Source organism: Macaca nemestrina, chromosome 19 (assembly GCF_043159975.1).
Source record: "Macaca nemestrina isolate mMacNem1 chromosome 19, mMacNem.hap1, whole genome shotgun sequence".
NCBI lineage: Eukaryota > Metazoa > Chordata > Mammalia > Primates > Cercopithecidae > Macaca > Macaca nemestrina.
The window spans coordinates 82,650,804-82,672,267 of NC_092143.1; the positions used below are offsets into that span (position 1 = coordinate 82,650,804).

Genomic DNA, 21,464 nt, shown 5'->3' on the forward strand with positions numbered 1-21,464 from the left:
TGGCTGGGGCACGCAGAGGTCCCTGCATATTTTGGGGGTACGATCACAATTTTTAGGCGAAGACAGTTGTAAATGTCAGACTCCAGCCACTTCAAACCTTTGGTGACCAAAGTGGAGTAAAAACAAGCACCTGCGTGCGTTGTGGTTATTCTTATATATATATGATATATATGCACTATATATACATTTTAAGAAGTTTTTCTTGAGGTGGTCAGTTCTTAAACCGAGGAAGTAGTAGTAGTTCATTTAAATTAGTGTAAAGTTGTTCGTCTTCGTAACTTCTGTGTTGGCTGGAAATAGGTTCATTCTTTGTTTTGAAAAGGAGTCAAGCGCAGTGGTGAGACAAGGGGAAGAGGAGACAGGCGGCTCCAGCCGCGACTGAACGGCAGCCAGAGGCCGCCCTGCCCCGCTGGCCAGAAATGGACTCAGGGCGGACGTGCAGCTCTGTCCGCGAAACGCGCATCTGCACGGAGGTGAGTGTGGTCTGATCAGGCAGCAGGGAGCTCGCTTGGGAAAACTGCGCAGGGCTTGGCCTCCGTGGCCCAGCGGTGTTTGTGGGGCGCCGCGCCCCGCACTGGGAAGAAACGCCCCCTCGGGCGGCCTTTTGCTCCCGTCGAAGCCCGCAGGCCGCGGCCCTGAGGACACCCGGTGCCGCTCGTGCGCGGGGTCCGGGACTCCCGCCGGCAGGAATGGATGGCAGTGAACTCGCTGCCTCTCGGCCTCAGTCTTTTGTTTTTTTGAGACAGGGTTTCGCTGTGCGGCCTCCGCCTCCTGGGATCAGGTCATCCTTCCGCTTCAGCCTCAAGAGTAGCTGAGACCACAGGCGCGCGCCGCCACACCTAATTTTTTTTTTTTTTTTGAGGCGGAGTCTCGCTCTGTGGCCCAGGCTGGAGTGAGCGGCGCCATCTTGGCTCACTGCAAGCTCCGCCTCCCGGGTTCCCGCCATTTTCCCGCCTCAGCCTCCCGAGGAGCTGGGACCACAGGAGCTGCCACAGCCGGCTGATTTTTCGTGTTTTTAGTAGAGACGGGGTTTCACCGTGTTAGCCAGGATGGTCTTGATCTCCTGACCTCGTGATCCGCCCGTCTCAGCCTCCCAAAGTGCTGGGATTACAGGCGTGAGCCACCGCGCCCGGCCAGTATTTTCTTTTTTTTTTTTTAAAGGCAGGGTCTCAAACTCCCGGGCCCAAGCCATCCTTGCACCTCAGCCTTGTCCCCAAATGCTGGGACCACAGCTGTGTGCCACCTCTTGGGGTCGCAGCCTCTCCCAGAGGCGCCCCTGCGTCTCCCGCGAACAGACAGAAACGGGCGTGCCCCTCCCGCCGCACTGCTGTCCTTCCCGGTTTCTGGTGAGTGCTGCCCCCATTTTCCAAACACAGGCCCGAGTCCCCGGCCGACGTCTTCCTCCTGCCTTTCCCCTGGGGCTGTTTGGACATCGCACCTTCCTCTTGGCTGAGTTCTGGGTTTCCCTGCCCTGCTCTGCTGCGCGTACTCGTCCCTGGCGTTGCCACTCCTGACCTCGCCCGCGTGTCGCGTGCCCGCTGCAGAGGCCTGGCCCGGGGCCCGGGGCCTGGGGGGGGTTAGTCCAGAGATGCGTGGCGCGAGCCCCGCCGGCCGCACGTGGTCCCTGTGCCAGGCTTGGAGGACCCTGGAGGGGCCCTCAGAGTGGCCACCGCGGACGCCATCCTCCAGCCGGGTGCAGCCCCCGGAGGCTGCGGGTCCCGCTGCCGTCTCCGCTGCCACCTCGTGCGAGGCCCCGGCCGGGATCCCGGCCAGAGCTGCCCCCGAGGGCCTGACCCACCAAACCCGCGAGATGACAAATGCTCGTGACCGTCTGTTACTCAGGCGGTGAACTCATCGCCTCCTACGTGTCTGCAGTCGCCTTCCCTTTGGCCTCGCTCTCGTGCTGTCCCACTTCTTACACTGCTCCAGAAATATTCCCGTCATAATGTCCCCGATTAGAAAGGTAGGGAGGGGGCGGGGCGCGGTGGCTCTCACCTTAATCCCAGCACTTTGGGAGGCTGGAGGCCGAGACGGGCGGATCACGAGGTCAGGAGATCGAGACCATCCTGGCTAACACGGTGAAACCCCGTCTCTACTAAAAACAAAAAAAACTAGCCGGGCGCGGTGGCGGCGCCTGTAGTCCCAGCTACGCGGGGGGCTGAGGCAGGAGAATGGCGGGAACCCGGGAGGCGGAGCTTGCAGTGAGCTGAGATCAGGCCGCTGCACTCCAGCCTGGGGACAGAGCGAGACTCCGTCTCAAAAAATAAAGAAAGAGGCCGGGCGCGGTGGCTCAAGCCTGTAATCCCAGCACTTTGGGAGGCCGAGGCGGGCGGATCACAAGGTCAGGAGATCGAGACCACAGTGAAACCCTGTCTCTACTAAAAATACAAAAAATTAGCCGGGCGCGGTGGCGGGCCCCTGTAGTCCCAGCTACTCAGGAGGCTGAGGCAGGAGAATGGCGGGAACCCGGGAGGCGGAGCTTGCAGTGAACCGAGATCGCGCCACTGCACTCCAGCCTGGGCGACAGAGCCAGACTCCGTCTCAAAAAAAAAAAAAAAAAAAAAAAAATAAAGAAAGAAAAAAGGAAAGAAAGCTAGGGAGGATTCTTGTCCCTTTCTGAAAAAGGTCAAAAGCAAGGCCGAGGCGCCGGCACGGGTGACTGATGCAGCGGGCGGCAGTGGCCGCTCCGAGCCCAGCCTCAGCTCTGCGGAGCTGTCCCTGGCTGGCGCCCGCCCACCATGACCATCAATTCCTAGAGATTTATGTTGCCTTCAACTATTTTTTTAAACTATTCGCATATGTATTTGACCAGCCTGGGCTCAAAGTTCTTCCGTGCCAGGGCCGATGTCCTGCTTTGCCCTCACGGTCCTGGGTCTTCTCTAAGGGTTTTGGTGACTGGAGAACCGCCTGGAGTCAGAGCTGCCCGAAGGCGGCTAGAGGGCAGCTGCAGCCTCAGCTTGATGCCGGGCTAGTGGTTTCACCTTAAGCAAATGACCACCTTATTATTCCCAAGTTTTGCATTTGTGAAAGGCCGTTAATAGCAACTGTGTGAGAGGTGAGTGTGGGAGGAGAGAATGGGATGCTGAGCAGGATGCTTGCTGTACAGTAAGCCCTGGAAAACCGGCAGTGGTCAGCTACTGAAAAGCAGAGTTTCTAAAACTATGTATTAATAGTAACATAAGCATAGAATAACATCATAAAGTTTATTTTCATATTTTTCCTTATTTTATTTGCCAAATAACATGACACATTTGAAAGTTTAATATTTACTTCAGCCTAACTGGTATAAAATCGTTAATCAAACTTTAACACTCATTTTTGTTTAAATTTAAGGGGAAAACGCAGTTTTTTGGTTTTGTTTTGTCTTGTTTTGAGATGGAATCTCACTCTGTCATCCAGGCTGGAGGGCAGTGGCATGATCTTGGCTCACTGCAACCTCTACCTCCCAGGTTCAAGCAATTCTCCTGCCTCAGTCTCCCAAGTAGCTGGGATTACGGGTGTCCGCCACCATTCCAGGCTAATTTTTGTATTTTTAGTAGAGATGGAGTTTCACCACGTTGGCCAGGCTGGTCTAGAACTCCTGACCTCAAGTGATCTGCCTGGCCTTGGCCTCCCAAAGTGTTGGGATTATAGGCGTGAGCCTGGCCAAATGCAGTTTTGATACATGGATCTGTCATGTAGTGGAGTCTGGGCTTTTAGTGTACCCATCACCCAAATAGTGTACATTACACATTAAGTTATTTCTCACCTCTCACCTCCCTCTCACCCTCGGAGTCTTCCAATGGGCATATACCACGTGTTCTTTAGCCATTCGTCCACTGATGTACATTCAGGTTGATTATGTCTCTGCCATTGTGAATAGTGCTGCAATAAACAAAATTGCAGGTATTTTTATGATTTATTTTCCTTTGTGTAGATACCCAGAAGTGGGATTGCTGCATCAAAAATTAGCCGGAGAGACAGTTGTGCCCTCGTGTCACTTCCTCCCATTGCTGACTCACTGGTGCTGCCCGTGGGGCTCTGCAGAGCACGCCTGCTCCTCCTGCCAAGTGGCTCCCTCACATCACCCCTTCCTTCCCACTCCTCCCTGCAACACATCCCACTACTTATACCTTCTGCATTGTATGGTGATGTGTGCCTGTAGTCCCAGCTACTCAGGAGGCTGAATTAGAGGCTGTCGTGAGCCATGATCAAACCACTGCACTCCAGCCTGGGCAAGACAGTGAGACCCTGTCTCAAAAAAGCTAAAACAAAAGAAACCAGAAAACTCCATACTATTTTCCACAGAGGTTGTAGTAATTTGCATTCCAACCCACAGTATATAAGCATTCCCTTTTCTCCACATCCTTGTCAATATCTAATTTTTTTGACTTTTTTTTTTTTTTTTTGAGACGGAGTTTCACTCTTGTTGCCCAGGCTGGAGTGCAATGGCACAATCTCGGCTCACCAGAACCTCCACCTCCTGGGTTCAAGCTATTCTCCTGCCTCAGCCTCCTGAGTAGCTAGGATTACAGGCATGCACCACCACACCTGGCTGATTTTTTTGTATTTTTTTTTTAGTAGAGACAGGGTTTCTCCATGTTGGTCAGGCTAGCCTTGAACTCCTGACCTCATGATCCGCCCGCCTTGGCCTCCCAAAGTGCTGGGATTACATGTGTGAGCCACCACACCCGGCCTTGACTTTTCAATGATAGTCATTTTGACTACCTTGAGATGGCATCTCATTGTAGTTTTAATGTGCATTTCTCTGATGATAGTGATGTTGAGCATTTTATTTATTTTATTTTATTTTTATTTTTATTTTTTTGAGACGGAGTCTTGCCTTGTAGCCCAGGCTGGAGTCCAATGTCGCGATCTCAGCTCACTGCAACTTCCGCCTCCCGTGTTCAAACGATTCTCCTGCCTCAGCCTCCCGAGTAGCTGGGATTATAGGCACCTGCCACCATGCCCAGTTATTTTTTGTATTTTTAGTAGAAATGGGGTTTCACCATGTTGGCCAGGGTAGTCTCGATCTCCTGACCTTGTGATCCGCCCGCCTCAGCCTCCCAAAGTGCTGGGATTACAGGCGTGAGCCACCGCGCCCAGCCGTATGATTACTCTAAAGAGTTAACTACCACACTCAAAAGAGGCAAGTAGTAAAAAATTAATGAGTACAAGCTCTGTACTAATAAATCCCTCTGCATTCATAAAGCAGCTTTGATGACAGGTCTTCAGGATCCCTGTTCTTCTGCACATCAGTTTGCTAATGGGAAAAGCCAGGTTGGGAGGCAGGGCTGTGCAGGTCACCCGACTTGGGTTCTAGTGGTGGGTAGAGCCAAGAGGAATGTGTGACAAGTGGCGTTTTCAAGCGGGACGTAGAAAGCCCAGACTGGCACAAGTCAACCATGCTCACAGCATGAGCTGCTGACTTGGCCTTCTCTATTCTAATGAGCTGTTTTAGGGCTGCAGTAATTTGTTGACTTAGAATTGTACTCCTGACTTAAAGACACAGGGCTGTATGTTGCATTTATCTGTTGAACTGCGCAGTTAACACACCATGTCAGTTGAAGACATCTTGATGGTTCCATCTTTACATTTATCACTTATTCTCATGTCTGTAGTAAGTCTGCTCATTCAGTCAGTAATTCCCTCCACAGTTATTAAGCACCTGTTACATGCCAGGAATTATTTTCTGAAGCTGGGGATACGGCAAGTGAAGCAATCTGACAAAGATGCCTGTGTTCATGGAACAATGTAGTAGAACGTTAGGTGGTACAACGGAAAAAATAAAATGCAGAAGGCGTAAGTAGTGGGATGTGTTGCAGGGAGGAGTGGGCAGGAAGAGGTGACGTGAGGGAGCCACTTGGCAGGGGGAGCAGGTGTAATCTCCAGAGCCCCGTGGGCAGCTCCAGCGAGTCAGCAATGGGAGGAAGTGATATGAGGGCACAGCTCCCAACTCTTTGACCTATTCAAAGATGGAACTTTGTGGAGAATCAGCTCTGCTTTGTCCTAGACACATTTGAACAGAGCTGAGACAGCCTGTCAGCTGAGAGATTGTGGGCGATTCCTGCCAAAGGGTGGCCATGTGTCTTAATCAGCTCTGAATAAAAGCTGGCCGCCATAGAGATCAAATTGAGTGAGGAGTTCAGGCAGCGATGGAGCCTTTGGCACTGAGGGCCAGAGAGAGAAGTCGCCCTGCTGGGATCTCATTTAGATACATGGGAGGTGCGTATCTCAGGGACTCCCTGCAGCGGTGCTCGCTATCCTTGATCAAGCTGGAGAACAAGAGTTGTCTTTCCTTGTGTTTCCTTTTAGCGCAACTAGTGTTGAGCCTGCTGTGTGCGTGCACCCGACAGTCACTGGCTTCTCTTTACATCTCCAATAGGAAGCGCACGCTATGCTGTGGGAACAAAAACGTTTTGCCAGGTGCCTGCTATGGCCAAGGCAGATAAGGTCTTTCCCTCCAACAGGATCCAGAGGTGAACCACTGGTACTAACACCAAACAGCTGAAATAAGGGGCTGTGTCCCTTTTTAAAATAGTCAACTCATCTTTCTGAGGTTTTTCTTTTTAATTTTGAGAGATGGGGAGCCAGGTTCTTTATAGCAAATAGTAAAACTGAATTTGCCTTTGCCTCCAGTTTCGAGGAAGTGCAGCACATTTTGCACTTTTCTTGCTTTCATGTAATATTCATAATATTCAGTCACTTCACACTTCACTTTAGTGAAGGGCTGGCTTGGATTACACGCTGCTTCTCAAGTCACACTGGCTCAGGCTTCAAGTGTTTTTACTTGTTGATGCCTATGTAGTACTGGTTGTTTCACACAGTATCCTGAATCTCTCTCCTAGTTGAAAGTGACCTTAGAGAACACCTAGTCTAACACTCTTGCTTTATTTCATTTATTTATTTATTTTTTGAGACGGAGTTTCACTCTTGTTGCCCAGGCTGGAGTACAATGGTGCGATCTCAGCTCACCATAACCTCTGCCTCCTGGGTTCAAGCGATTCTCCTGCCTCAGCCTCCCCAGAAGCTGGGATCACAGGCATGCACCACCACGCCCGGCTAATTTTCTATTTTTAGTAGAGACGGTTTCTCCATGTTGGTCAGGCTGGTCTCGAACTCCTGACCTTAGGCGATCTGCCCTCCTTGGCCTCCCAAAGTGCTGGGATTATAGGCGTGAGCCACTGCGCCCGGCACACCCTTGCTTTAAAATTGAAGAGACAAATTCATAAATGCTCAGGAGCTGTCCCAGTGTTAGGTAGCTGTTTTGTTGCCATGCTGGAGCACAGTTGAGTTAGAACCATTCCAGGTACTTGAAAACTAGGTATTGCTGGGAAATAATCTACTTTGCTAATTACAGACTAGTTTTTTTCAGTCATCAGGACAAAAGGTTCTGGATCCTGAAAAAGCCTTTTTGCTAGTTGAGTACTACTTTGGAGTAGAGAGGCATCCATACTGCAGCTGCTGCACCTAGAGCAGTGTCCAACCAGTCACACCCAGAGCCCCTGGTCCAAGCCGACATTCTGTGCATCTGCCTTCTGCGGCAACTTTGAGATTGTGGTGGATGACCCCCTAGTGGCTTCTTATCTCACCTCATGTTCCCCTTGCTAGGCAAGCTGAATTTTTAGGCTTCTTTTCCCTTTGGGATGTCTTAGATGAAAGTTTTATCACTTTAAGGCCTGGCACAGTAGCTTATGCCTGTAATCCCAGCACTTTGGGAGGCCGAGGCGGGCAGATCACTTGAGCTCAGGAGTTCAAGACCAGCCTGGCCAATATGGCAAAACCCCATCTCTAGTAAAAATACAAAAATTAGCTGGGCATTGGTGGTAGGTGCCTGTAGTCGCAGCTACTCAGAAGGCTGAAGCAGGAGAATCGCTTGAACCCGGGAGGTGGGGGGTGCAGTGAACCCAGATTGTGCCACTGCACTCCGGCCTGGGTGACAGAGCGAGACTCCATCTCAAACAAACAAACAAACAAACAAACAAAAAACACCAAAAAACAGACACAAAGTGGCTGGGCACGATGGCACACACCTGTAATTCCAGCACTTTGGGAGGCCGAAGTGGGCGGATCGCTTGAGCTCAGGAGTTCCAGACCAGCCTGGGCAACATAGGGAGACCCCTGTTGCTTCTTTTTTTTTTTTTTTTTTTAAAGTTAGCCAGGCGTGGTGGCATGCACTTGTAGTCCCAGCTGCTTAGGAGGCTGATGTGGGAGGATCACTTGAGCCCAGGAGCTCAAGGCTTCAGTGAGCAGCTTTGTACCACTGCACCACTGCACTCCAGCCTTGGTGAGAGTGAGACCCTGTCTCTTAGAAAAAGAAGTGACTGGGAGGGCATGGTGGCTCACACCTGTATTCCCAGCACTTTGGGAGGCTGAGGCGGGCGAATCACCTGAGGTCGGGAGTTTGAGACCAGCCTGACCAACATGAGAAACCCCATCTCTTTATACAAAATTAGCTGGGCGTGGTGGCAGGTGCTCATAGTCCCCAGCTACTCAGGAGGCTGAGGCAGGAGAATCATTTGAACCCAGGGGGGCGGAAGTTGCAGTGAGCCGAGATTGTGCCATTGTACTCCAGCCTGGGCAACAAAAGAGCGAAACTCCGTCTCAAAAAAAAAAAAAAAAAAGAAAAAAAAAAGGACTGACTGTTTTTCTGTAGAAGCTGCATTGCTCGGAAGGCTCTCCTATGTGGACGTGGGCTGTCCCTCCCTTCTCTTCCACACGCTTCCCTGGAGGTTCCACACAGTGTCTGTTCAGGAGCCTGAGGTTCAGGTTAGAGCTGCAGAAATCCTCATCGTTGGCTTTCTACTCTCCCACCAACTCTTGCTGCTGGGAGAAATTGGGATGTGACGTTCTCTGCTGTCACCCTTGGGAAGGGGGTTAGGGATAGAGGCAGATCAGGGACAACAGATGATTGCTGTAGTCAGAAGGGAGCCCCAAAGCAAAGAAGAATGTATACAAGATGGGCAAGCGTCAAGGGAGCCGCATCCCCTCAATTCACAGACAACCTGCCTCACTGCAGCAGCTGCAACCATTCCCAGCACGGGACTCACAGTGTCTGACCCTCTTGGTGCCAGAAGAAACCTGAACACTAGGCTGTGTCAAACGTGCAGATGTTTCTTCCACTCTCAAGCCCTGAGGACATAAGCTTCCAGATGCCCCACATTTCCGGAGCGCTGTCCTGTCAGTTCTGGAACGCTTGCTGTCACTGCTTCCATCAGATGGGCTCCAAGGCAGCCACCAGTATCAGGAGCACAGCTGCAGTGCCCTGCACAGCAATGGCTAACATATTAGACACCACGTGTATGTTAACAGGATGAGCTGGAATAGTAAAAATTCAGTCCTCCAGGTAACTGCATCTGAAGTTTTTTTTTCCACCCAGGCTGGAGTACAGTGGCGCAATCTCGGCTCACAGCAACCTCTGCCTCCCAGGTTCAAGCGATTCTCCTGCCTTAGCTTCCTGAGTAGTTAGGACTACAGGTGCGCGCCACCATGCCCAGCTAATTTTTGTATTTTTAGTAGAGATGGGGTTTCGTCATGTTGGCCAGGTTGGTCTTGAACTCCTGACCTCAAGTGATCTGCCCGCCTCAGTCTCCCAGAGTGCTGGGATTACAGGCGTGAGGCACCACGCCCAGCCTGCATCTGAACATTTGATTCGTGTCGGCAGAGGCTTTTTTTTTTGACATGGGGGTCTCGCCATGTTGCCAAGGCTGGTTTTGAACTTTGGACTCAAGCAGTTCTCTCACCTTGGCCTCCCAAAGTGCTGAGATTATAGGCATGAGCCACCGTGCCCGGCTGGGTTTTATATTAAGCAGGTCTTAGCTCTTAAACTTTTTTGGGTGGGCAAAGGGAGAGGTTTCACATTCACATGCCTTTGGCTAACAGGAGGGAAGTATAAGCTATAATGAATGTGTGTGTGCGTGTGCATGGTGTGAGCACATGCACATTCTGCAGCTATATCAGGCGTCTTTATTTATTTGAGACTGGGTTTCTCTCTTGTTGCCCAGGCTGGAGTGCAGTGGCATAATCTCAGCTCACTGCAACCTCTGCCTCCCAGGTTCAAGCGATGCTCCTGCCTCAGCCTCCTGCGTAACTGGAATTACAGGCGCCCACCCCCACTCCAGGCTAACTTTTTGTATTTTTAGTAGAGATGGGGTTTCACCATGTTGGACAGGCTGGTCTCAAACTCCTGATCCACTCGCCTTGGCCTCCAAAATGCTGGGATTAACAGCATGTGCCACCATGCCTGGCCAAGGAGTCTTTAAATAACTCACGTGTGTAATCAAGTCCTTTCCTAAAGGTAGTTATCTTCATGAAACTGTAGACTGTGATTTACAACTGTACATCTTTTCCTCAACTGGAGCTGGTGAGAAAAAAGTTAAATATGTGTTACCCAAAGCTTTTCCCACTTATAGTATCCAAATTCTTTGTGTATCTTCAATACAGGAAGCAGGAGTCAAAGATTATGACTTGGACTTAGTCACTGGACATGTGGATTATGAGTTGGACACATACACACAAGTATCTTGACATACACATATCACAGAGTAACTTCAGAGGAAGGGGCTCCTAAAAATGTCTGGCAACTGAGGGAAGAGCTTATGTAAATGGATTAATATAAAACTCAACATTATGTAATGTGTAAGATACTTAGAAGGTAAACCACGCATTCTTAGTTAACACAAAAACACAAGAACCTTCCTCTGCTCGTATTTTAGGAGTGTGTCCGTTGAGGGACACATTTTACAAAACAATGAAGTTTTCGGCGTCAACTGCATTTTCCTTTCGTGAAAAATTTCTCTGTAGCATGCAATGGTGTTTGATAACAGGTTACCCACAGTAGAATGACTTCCAAGATCTGAGTCAGTCTTCTCAAACCCTGCTGCTGCTTTATCAACTAAGTATGCACTACTCTAAATCTTTGATCGTTTCAACAATGTTCACAGCATCTTCACCAGCAATTTCCTCTTAAAAAACCACATTGCTCGTTCACAAGAACCAATGCCTCAATAATTTACGTTTTCTCATGAGACTGCAGTAATTCAGTCACATCCTCAGGCTACATGTCTAATTCTAGCTCACTTGCTACTTCCACCCCGTCTGCAGTTACTTCCTCTACTGGAGTCTTGGAATGAACTTCTTCCAAACTCCTGTTAATGTTGCATTTTGGCCTCCTTCCATGAATCGCCAGTGTTTTTAATGGCATCTAGAATGGTGAATCCTTTCCTGAGGGTTTTCAATATGCTTTGCCCAGATCCATCAGAGGAACCACTGCCTGTGACAGCTAAAGCCTTATGAAGTGTATTTCTTAAATAAAAGTAAAAATTACTTCTTGATCTATGGGCTACAGAATGGATGTTGTGTTAGCAGGCATGAAAATCTCCCTGTACATCTCCATCAGAACTCTTGGGTGACCAGGTGCATTTGTCAATCAGCAGTAATATTTTGAAAGCAATCTTTTCTTTCTGAGCAGTAGGTCTCAACAGTAGGCTTAAAACATTCAGTAAACCTTGCTGTAAACAGATCTGCTGTCATCTGTCGAGGCTTTGTTAGTCATTGGCAGGGCATTGGCAGGGTACAGGCAGAGTAGATTTAGCTTCAGACTCAAGGGCCTTAGGATTTTCCAAATGGTAAATGAGCACTGGCTTCTACTTCAGGTCACCAGCTGCATTAGTCCCTAACAAGCATGTCAGCCTTTGAAGCCGGGAAGCCAGGCATTGACTGTTCTCTAGCTATGAAAGTCCTACATGGCATCTTCTGTTTCATCTGCATTGCAAATGTGTAGTGTAGCCACGTTCTTCAAGATCATAGCTAGATCTTCTGAAGAACTTGCTGCAGCTTCTCCATCAGCAGTTACTGCTTTGCCTTGTACTTTATGTTACGGAGATGGCTTCTTTCCTTAAACTTCATGAACCAACAACCTCTGTCAGCTTTCAGATTCTTCTGCAGCCTCCTTACCTCTCTCAGCCTTCAAAGAATTGAAGTGACCTAGGGCCTTGCTTTGGATTAGATTTGGCTTAAGGAAATGTGGCTGGTCTTTATCCAGACCACCCAAACGTTCTCAAAATGTGGTTCTTTATCCAGACCACTCAGACATTCTCCGTATCAGGAAATAAGGCTGTTTTGCTTTCTTATCATTTTTTTTTTTTAAAGAGATGGAGTCTCACTCTCACCCAGAACAGAATCCAGTGGTGTGATCATAGCTCATTGCGGCCTCAAACTCCTGGGGCTCAAGCGATCCTCCTGCATCAGCCTCCTGAGGAGCCGGGACTACAGGCATGCACCACACACAGCTTGCTTTCTTATCGTTAGTGTTCACTGGAGTAGCACTTGTTAATTTCCTTCAGTAACTTTCTCTTTGCATTCACAGCTTGGCTGTTTGGTGCAAGAGGCCTAGCTTTGGGCCCATCTCAGCTTTGAATGCCTGCCTCACTAAGCATAATCATTTCTAGCTTCAGATTTAAAATGAGAGACTCAACTCTTTCTTTCACTTAACACTTAGAAGCCACTGTACTGTAGGGTTATTGGCCTCATTTCAATATTGTTTCTCAGGGAATGGGGAGTCCGAGGAGAGGGAGAGAGATGGGGGAACGGTCAGAACACACACATTTATCGATTAAGTTTGCCATCTTATATGGGCCCAGTTCATGGCTCCCCAAAACAATTACAATAGTGACATCAAAGACCACAGATCACCATAAAAGATATAGTAATAATGAAAAAGCTTGAAATGTTGTGAGAGTTACCAAAATGTGATGCAGAGACACAAAGTGCGCACAAGCTGTTGGAAAAACGCTGCCGACTGACTTGCCTGCTGCAGGGCTGCCACAACCTGTAAAAATGCAGCACCTGTGAAGCGCCACCAAGCCACACATGATGGGGTGGGACACGCCTGGGTGTGGCTGGGGAAATAGTCACCCTTGTGGGTGTACAGCTCTTCAGATGTTTTGCACTAGAATGCAGGCATAAAGTCCCTTAATGTAATTTTTATTTCCAAACAACAATAATTTAAAAATCAGTTGGAGAGTGTCAGCAGGTGCTTCTAGGTTCTGTGCGGTGAGCCCCCAGGTCCTGGTGCGTAGGGCTCTGGATGTCTCTTTACACGGGATAGAAACACGGTCACGTGGGAATGCCAACATGACTTACTGCTTATTGTGCGGGCTTTTCTGCTTTATCAATTATGCCTCCAGGAAGCTGTCAAAGAAAGCTTCATCCATCTCCCACAGGATTTGTCTCCATATTTGTGATACATAATAAAATGTTATGTACTCTTTACATACTCTCCTAACTCATGGCTGCTTGTCACTTGTGGTGGCTTGTCACTGTGGTAGTTAATTTTTCCAGTGCGGTCCTCGTAGACTGTATTTCTTTTTTTTTTTTTTGAGGGGTAATCTTGCTCTGTCGCCCAGGCTGGAGTACAGTGGCACAATCTCAGCTCACTGCAACCTCTACCTGCCGGGTTCAAGCAATTCTCATGCCTTAGCCTCCCCAGTAGCCAGGATTACAGGAGCACACCACCATGCCCGGCTAATTTCTGTATTTTTAGTAGAGATGGGGTTTCACTATGTAGGCCACCATGTACAAAAATACAAAAATTAGCTGGGTGTGGTGGCAGGCACCTGTAATCCCAGCTACTCGGGAGGCTGAGGCACGAGAATCGCTTGAACTCCTGACCTCAGATGATCCGTCTGCCTCGGCCTCCCAAAGTGCTGGGATTACTGAGCTACCATGCCTGGCCTAGACTGTGTTTCTTCACAGGCTGCTGATAAAAGTACCCTGCATTCCCAATCGAGATGATTTCTGACAGTTAGTTAACAAAAGACATCACCGTCTTACGATAGGAACTCAACACAGAACGTATGATGGAAAGCCATTTTATTTTTCCCTAAATTTTAAAATAGAAGACTTTAATGGAAAACATTTAGTACCATCATGTCACCCTGAATGCCAGCAATACCTCGACTTTTACACACGCAGGAAGCCTAGTAAAAGCCCCGTCAGTAGTACACATTTCTCTGCGGTCCTTTAGCAGTTTTGCATGTACGAAATTTTCTGCTATATTGCTTTAGCAAACAGCAACAAGTTTTGTGTTTCCTATATGATGCCTAAAATCCAGTCCTATATTAATATAGTTAGAAAAATAAAAGGCTTAAAAATTTCAGAGTATGAGTTCATGGTGCTAATAACAGAATCTCTTTAGACATAAGATCATTTTAAGCCTCCTACATAACCACCTTCTGGTTTCATTTGAAATACTTAAGAATTAAAATCTAGTAAGATTGTTAAATCAATGTACATGTTGATCATTTCTTTTCACTTGCCTTGGGAGAGTTAATTCCCACTGTCCACTGAATGAATGTCTTTCAAATATTAATAAGTATATTACAATATTTACAAGCATTCTTATACATTCCGACACTGACAGGGAGTTAAGCCATGGAGAGGGAAGCACAGGTTTCCCAATAGTGTGACTTTATGACGTACGGGACAAAAGGAACCGGTGCTCAGGCCTGGAGGGAGCTGAGAGGAGAGCAGGGATGATGGTTCAGAAATGCACACATGCTCTGAGACCAGCCAGACATCTATTTTGTTGTTGGATTAGAAGTAAAAGCTGAACAAGAAACCAGGACAAGGAAGGAAGAACTGGAAGCTATGCCTAAAGTCAGATTAGGCTAAGGATTTTAAAACCAAGCTCCACAAGCTCTTAGTGAATTACCCTATGGAAATTATCTAGCTTAGGTGAAGTGTTGAGGGGAGTGGTACAAAGGGGGGTTAAATGTAAGACTTTGTTTTGGCAACAAAAAATGATAGTAATTTGATTTCTACAACTTTGTGCCATGTGCCCTTTCTTACGCCAGTTTCTGCAGATTGTTTCATATGAACGTACCCTCCCCGTGACCTCTTTAATGCACTTGGCAAACTCCGTTAATGCTGTTGAAGAATGGATGTTCTATGCTGTGGTAAGAGGTGATCGTAATGCCCAAATCATCCCATACAGTATCATAAAGTGAAGTGAAAGACATTTACTAGATGTTTGCTTTGTGAATGTGAATGAAAGTCTTATTTTGGGGGCGTAGTTTCTTATGTTTTAATAAAAACAGTAGTCATTATTTTAAAAAGCACATTCTCCTAGGTGCATATTTATATACATATACAAATACCACTTCCTCCCCCTTGTGCCCTTCTGGGTAGTCATTTTAAAAACTCAAGCCTGGGGTCATCAAAGGGGGTAGATTTCTACTCCCACCTAACTGTCTGGAGTCTAGAGTTCAGATAGGCTCTTAGGAAGTTTTATAAATGAGATTCGCCCAGTACAATTCTTAAAGCTCTTAAACAGGAGTCTTTAAAATAATTTAAACACTTAAATTAAGTAATCAATAAGGGTTCTCTGGTGGCCCACTTTTACATGCAAATACAGACCAACTGTTAACATGCATTATTTTAGTCAACTGGTAAAGTTTATTTCATAAGTATAAGTAATTTTAAGCCATTTACTAAACTGTAAATTTCAACCCATTAAAAACTACCACCGGAGCAGTTTTGAGGTATTGCTGTTAATTTAGTAGAGAAATGTTACTGTATTTGATGTGGTATGAAATGCAGCCGCCATGCCTTTCATGATACGGTGCTGTCATGGTGCTGACTGCAGACATGTCCTATGGCTTTCCGGAAATTACTGTGCATGTGCATTAACAGATTTTCCAAACTTTAATGGCAATTTGGTTGGTTGGTCATTTGTAAGCATACCAGAATAATAAAGTATAGCCCATGGTATGAGTCAAACACACTGAGACGTTTGAGGCATACAGTGCTACCCTCCAGTCTACTTTTGTCAGAAACCCAACCTACTCACTCAAATCATTTACAAGGAAAACTAGTGCAGAAAGCACCCAAAAATGTTGCCTGTCGGCAGGTTAATTTTCTTCTAACTTTAAAAGAAGTAGATATTTTTTCTTTTAAAATTCATTTATAAAAATAAATTTCAGTTTTTGAGACCCTAGGTACCAAATTGTGGCTTAATTTACTCAAGATGGACGTACTATAAAGTGATGAAAAATGTAGCTGAAAACGCATGAGCTCCAGCTCATTTCTGCAGCGCGGCCAACAGCTGCCACTGTACACGGTCACAACCCTTCTCATAGGTAACCAAAATATGCGCAACTTCTTGACAAACTTTTAGCCTTCCTTTGTCCTGAAACTCCCACGAAACTTCAATTCTTAGACCTCCATTATAAAACTATTAGTAACCATAATACATTCAAGATAGAGAATGAAGACCTGTCATCCACTCAGGAGACACTGATCCAGGGCACTGGGACAACACGGCCACTCAGGGGAAATAGTCACCCTTGTGGGTGTACAGCTCTTCAGATGTTTTGCACTAGAATGCAGGCATAAAGTCCCTTATGTAATTTTCATCTCCAAGCAACAATAATTTAAAAATCAGTTGGAGAGTGTCAGCAGGTGCTTCTAGGTTCTGTGCGGCGAGCCCCCAGGTCCTGGTGCGTAGGGCTCTGGATCTCTCTGTACACGGGATAGAAACACGGTCACGTGGAAATGCCAATATGACTTACTGCTTAGGGCTGTGCTGACATCGGCGTCTCTGCTAGACTGATTCTCACAGGAGAAGCTTTTGATTTTTTTGCCTTAGTCAGGAGATTATTCGAGGAACAGTAAAGAACTGAACTAAGGAAGTAGTTACTGGCTCCCAAAGCCACACAGACACAAAAGTAAGTTTCAAACTGTTGTCCTCTCTCAGTGCAAACGAGCAATTGGCGGACCTGTCACGTTTCATCAATTGATATGAACACAGCATTCAGTCTGTGGAACAATGTGATGCAGCAAAAATCTGATCTAATGCAAATTCAAGCCCATTAAATAAAACCACAGAAAGGAGTGCCAGCCCGGCTCAGTGTTCTCGCGCACGGACGCTGACTCTAAGCACAAAAGCAGCTGAAAGGCACGAGGCTCAGATCTCACTGATCGTCCTCTCCGAAGGGCAGTACTCCGAGGGGCCTGGTGGGGACATGTAGAAAGACTGCGTTTTCCTTTTCAATCGGGCCCGTTTGTTGGCCAACACCAGACTGCGCTGGCTTGAACTGATGATTTCCGAAATGAACTTCTTGCAGTCCACACACACCTCCATGGTGCTCCAGTCCTCCATCAACTCTTTGGGAAACTGGAGTTCTTCATCTGATTTGTCCATAGACTTAGATTTTGAGGAGAACCTGGGGTAAAAACAACAGAAAACCAAACAGAAGCCCAGCATCGTTACTTATAGGTCTACTGCAGTAAGAAGAAAGTCTGTGAAATAAAGAGTAAATTTGTTGTCAAAACATCATGGAATGGATGAGTGATTTAATCATATGTCCTTCTAAAAAAATTTCTTATTGGAGACAAGGCTAAAAAATATTACTTAGAAAAGAAAGTAGGAGGCCAGGTGTGGTGGCTCACGCCTGTAATCCCAGCACTTTGGGAGGCCGAGGCAGGCGGATCACCTGAGGTCAGGAGTTTGAGGCCAGCCTGGCTAACACGGCGAAACCCAGTCTCTACTAAAAAAAAAAAAAAATTAGCTGGGCATGGTGGCAGGCCCCGTAATCCCCACTACTCGGGAGGCTGAGGCAGGAGAATTGCTTGAACCTGGGAGGTGGAGGTTGTAGGGAGCTGAGATGGCACCGCTGCACTCCAGCCAGGGTGACAAAAGCGAAACTGTCTCAAAAAAAAAAAAAAAAAAAAAAAGACAGAAAAATGAAAGAAAGCAGGAAACATGTCTTATAAGATAGGCGCTGCCCAGGCTGGGCACGGTGGCTTATTCCTGTAATTCCAGCACTTTGGGAGGCCCAGGCAGGCGGATCACGAGGTCAGGAGATGGAGACCATCCTGGCTAACGTGGTGAAACCCCGTCTCTACTAAATATACAAAAAACAATTTGCCAGGTGAGGTGGCGGACGCCTGTAGTCTCAGCTACACAGGAGGCTGAGGCAGGAGTATGGCGTGAACCCAGGAGGCGGGGCTTGCAGTCAGCCGAGATAGCGCCATTGCACTCCAGCCTGGGCGACAGAGCGAGACTCCGTATCACAAAAAAAAAAAAAAAAAAAAAAAAAAAAAAGGCGCTCCCCAGACTATCGAACAATACAGTCAGGATGGCTAAAGGTGACCCCAAGAAACCAAAGGGCAAGATGTCTGCTTATGCCTTCTTTGTGCAGATGTGCAGAGAACGTAAGAAAAGCCCAGAGGGCTCTGTCAATTTTGCAGAATTTTCCAAGTGCTCTGAAAGGTGGAAGACAATGTCTGGGAAAGAGAAGTCTAAATTTGATGAAATGGCAAAGGTGGATAAAGTACAGTACCATTGAGAAATGAAGGATTATGGACCAGCTAAGGGTGGCAAGAAGAAGGATCCTAATGCCCTGAGAAGGCCACCATCTGGATTCTTTCTGCTCTGTTCAGAATTCCACCCCAAGATCAAATTCATAAACTCTGGCATCTCTATTGGAGATGTGGCAAAAAAGCTGGGTGAGGTGTGGAATAACTTAAATGACAGTGAAAAGGAGCCTTACACCACTGAGGCGGCAAAGCTGAAGGAAAAGTGTGAGAAGGATGTTTCTGACTATAATTCGAAAGGAAAGTTTGATGGAGAAAAGGGTCCTACTAAAGTTGCCCAGAAAAGGGTGAAAGAGGAAGATGAAGATGAAGAAGATGAAAAGGAAGAAGGAGAGGAGGAGGAGGAAGATGAATAAAGAAACTGTTTATCTGAAAAAACAAAACAAAACAAAACTAAAAACTCTTTTGTTTTTTTTTTTCCTGAGACGGAGTTTCGCTCTTGTTGCCCAGGCTGGAGTGCAATGGCGTGATCTCGGCTCACTGTAACCTCTGCCTCCCAGGTTCAAGCGATTCTCCTGCCTCAGCCTCCCAAGTAGCTGGGATTACAGGCATGTGCCACCACACCCGGCTAATTTTGGTTTTTTTTTTTTTTTTTTTTTTTGAGACGGAGTCTGGCTCTGTTGCCCAGGCTGGAGTGCAGTGGCCGGATCTCAGCTCACTGCAAGCCCCGCCTCCCGGGTTCACACCATTCTCCTGCCTCAGCCTCCCGAGTAGCTGGGAGTACAGGCGCCCGCCACCTCGCCCGGCTAATTTTTTTTGTATTTTAGTAGAGACGGGGTTTCACCGTGTTACCCAGGATGGTCTCGATCTCCTGACCTCGTGATCTGCCCGTCTCGGCCTCCCAAAGTGCTGGGATTACAGGCTTGAGCCACCGCACCCGGCCTAATTTTGTATTTTTAGTAGAGACGGGGTTTCTCCACGTTGGTCAGGCTGGTCTCAAACTCCCGACCTCAGGTAATCCGCCCACCTCGGCCTCCCAAAGTGCTGGGATTACAGGCGTGAGCCACCATGCCTGGCCAAAAAAACTAAAAACTCTTAACCACCCTTCTAGAATTCTTGGAAAATAGGGTATTCACCTGATTCCCAGTGAACATTAGCTAACCGTAGATGGCAGATCAGACAATAGGAAATTTAAATAAATTTATCTTAATCCCATGACACATCCTAAAAAACTATCTTTTGACCAGTTTTCTCATCATTTATGTATTTATCAAACAAGCCTCTCCCTCCCCAATAATTCCCTGTATTTGGGCAATTATTTATTGGGATTCCAAGGAGATGGAGTTAACCAGACCAACATCATAATAAATGTTTCCAGGAATGTCTGAGATAACCAGGAATTGTCTACTTATTTACTATTTTTTTTTTTTTTTTTTTGAGACGGAGTCTCGCTCTGTCACCCAGGCTGGAGTGCAGTGGCGCCATCTCGGCTCACTGCAAGCTCCGCCTCCCGGGTTCACGCCATTCTCCTGCCTCAGCCTCCCGAGTAGCTGGGACCACAGGCGCCCGCCACCTCGCCCGGCTAATTTTTTGTATTTTTAGTAGAGATGGGGTTTCACCATGTTGGCCAGGATGGTCTCAATCTCCTGACCTCGTGATCCACCCGCCTTGGCCTCCCAAAGTGCTGGGATTACAGGAGTGAGCCACCGCGCCCAGCCTTATTTACTATTTTAACTAAACCAAACAGGATATAAACAGGTAGTCTATAGTAGGTTCAGAGTAAGTGTGGAAAACTGCAGCAGCTGTTATGTGCACTGCCTTGAGTTCACTGACAGTTCACACCCAGAGGTCTCAGAGGAGGGAGCCCAAGCACAGAGGCAGACGTTTCAGGCACAAGGTTCATGCTGGCCTCACAGCTTCCTCGCCTCACTGTCCACAGAGCCATGACACGTGGTTGGTGCATCAAAGCCCAGCCTCTCGGCCCTGCCAGCTTGAGGCTCGAGCTGGCCTACCTCCTTCCATCTTTCTTAAGGCCCAACACTAAACTTACCCTGCACTAAACGCAAAGGGACTGATACTCAGGTGATGTTTTTTCTTTTAAATTATCAGCTTTTGGCATAAAGCTTTATTTCTGCCTTTAGAATAATAGTAAAGTCAGTCAAAGCTATGGCAGAATATTGTAAACAGGTTTTAAACAGATTCCTTTCAAAACTAGACAAGGAGGAAAGAAGGATAAGACTATTACATTCCAATTTCCAACTCCATTGAAACAAGGTCAGTTTTAAAGATGACTCTTATAGGACACAGTAAAATAGTTTTTTCTAAAGTAAAAAAAACATAAACTCTGATGAAAGTATCTTTCAAGTAGCTAGCCATTATTCCTTGAAGAGTTACCTTTGGGGAAGTTTTGGAGATTTGTGTGTAAAACTGTATTAAAACCAACCAACCAACCAACCAACCAACCAACCAACAAAAACCCCTTGAGCCAAAACCTGAACACCCCACCCCAGTCCTCAAGAGTAGAACTCTTCTTTTGCAAAGGATGATTTGACAACCCAGGCCCCTTACTCACCTGGCAATGCTCCGAAGTGGCCGATGATGGGCAGTGGAGGGTTTTTCTGACCTCATACTACTTTCGCCTCTTTGCAGAGCAGAAGGTCCCAATGAAAAGATAGGAAGAGTGGAGTATGGCTTGGACGGCAGCCGCATCTGTTATCCCAAATAAAACTGACAATGAGCAGTACTGTTAAACAGGAGGTCACTAAAATTCAGCACAAGTATAAATGGACCAAGCTTAGCTTACCTTTTTGCAACACTGTGAGCACACCGGCCTGTACACAAAATCACAAATGTTACTTGGCGTGATACAGGGGATACAGCTGGGAGTTAGAGAAGCTTAAGGCAGTACAGTTGTAAGTTTCTACAATAAACTGCAAAACTCTCCCTTCTATTAGAAAGTAACACATTGACACACTGCGAATTGCCAAAAAGATAATCTACAGAACTTTTACACTGTCTCCTATAAAGGATCAACTTACATCTGTTTGGAATTTTCTTATTTGTCTATCCAGGGATCATATGATAATCACATCTTATTTTTTTCTGTTCAAACATTATTAGAATGACCTTAGTTACGTAAAAGAAGTAACATACAGAGAAACATTTCT

General features: G+C 47.0%; 1 protein-coding gene, 1 long non-coding RNA gene and 1 pseudogene across 8 annotated transcripts in view; 2 read left to right on the top strand and 1 right to left on the bottom strand.

The window, feature by feature from the left end:
• The first annotated feature begins 50 nt into the window (after positions 1-50).
• The window catches only part of LOC139360083 (uncharacterized), a 44,126-nt gene continuing 22,712 nt past the window's right edge, over positions 51-21,464 (top strand). For both annotated transcript variants that reach the window (XR_011617169.1, XR_011617170.1), the window contains exon 1: positions 51-1,346. This is a non-coding gene — a long non-coding RNA (uncharacterized lncRNA). The remainder of the gene's footprint in view (positions 1,347-21,464) is intronic.
• Positions 13,835-21,464, bottom strand: part of LOC105478922 (spire type actin nucleation factor 1) — a 192,720-nt gene continuing 185,090 nt past the window's right edge. For all 6 annotated transcript variants that reach the window (XM_071085718.1, XM_071085719.1, XM_071085720.1 and 3 more), the window contains 3 exons: positions 21,101-21,128; positions 20,870-21,006; positions 13,835-17,204 (listed from right to left, as the gene is read on the bottom strand). In XM_071085718.1, the coding sequence (XP_070941819.1) occupies positions 16,946-17,204; positions 20,870-21,006; positions 21,101-21,128 (424 nt within the window). In that variant the 3' untranslated portion in view covers positions 13,835-16,945. The remainder of the gene's footprint in view (positions 17,205-20,869; positions 21,007-21,100; positions 21,129-21,464) is intronic.
• LOC105478921 (high mobility group protein B3 pseudogene) lies at positions 18,109-18,859 on the top strand (annotated as a pseudogene).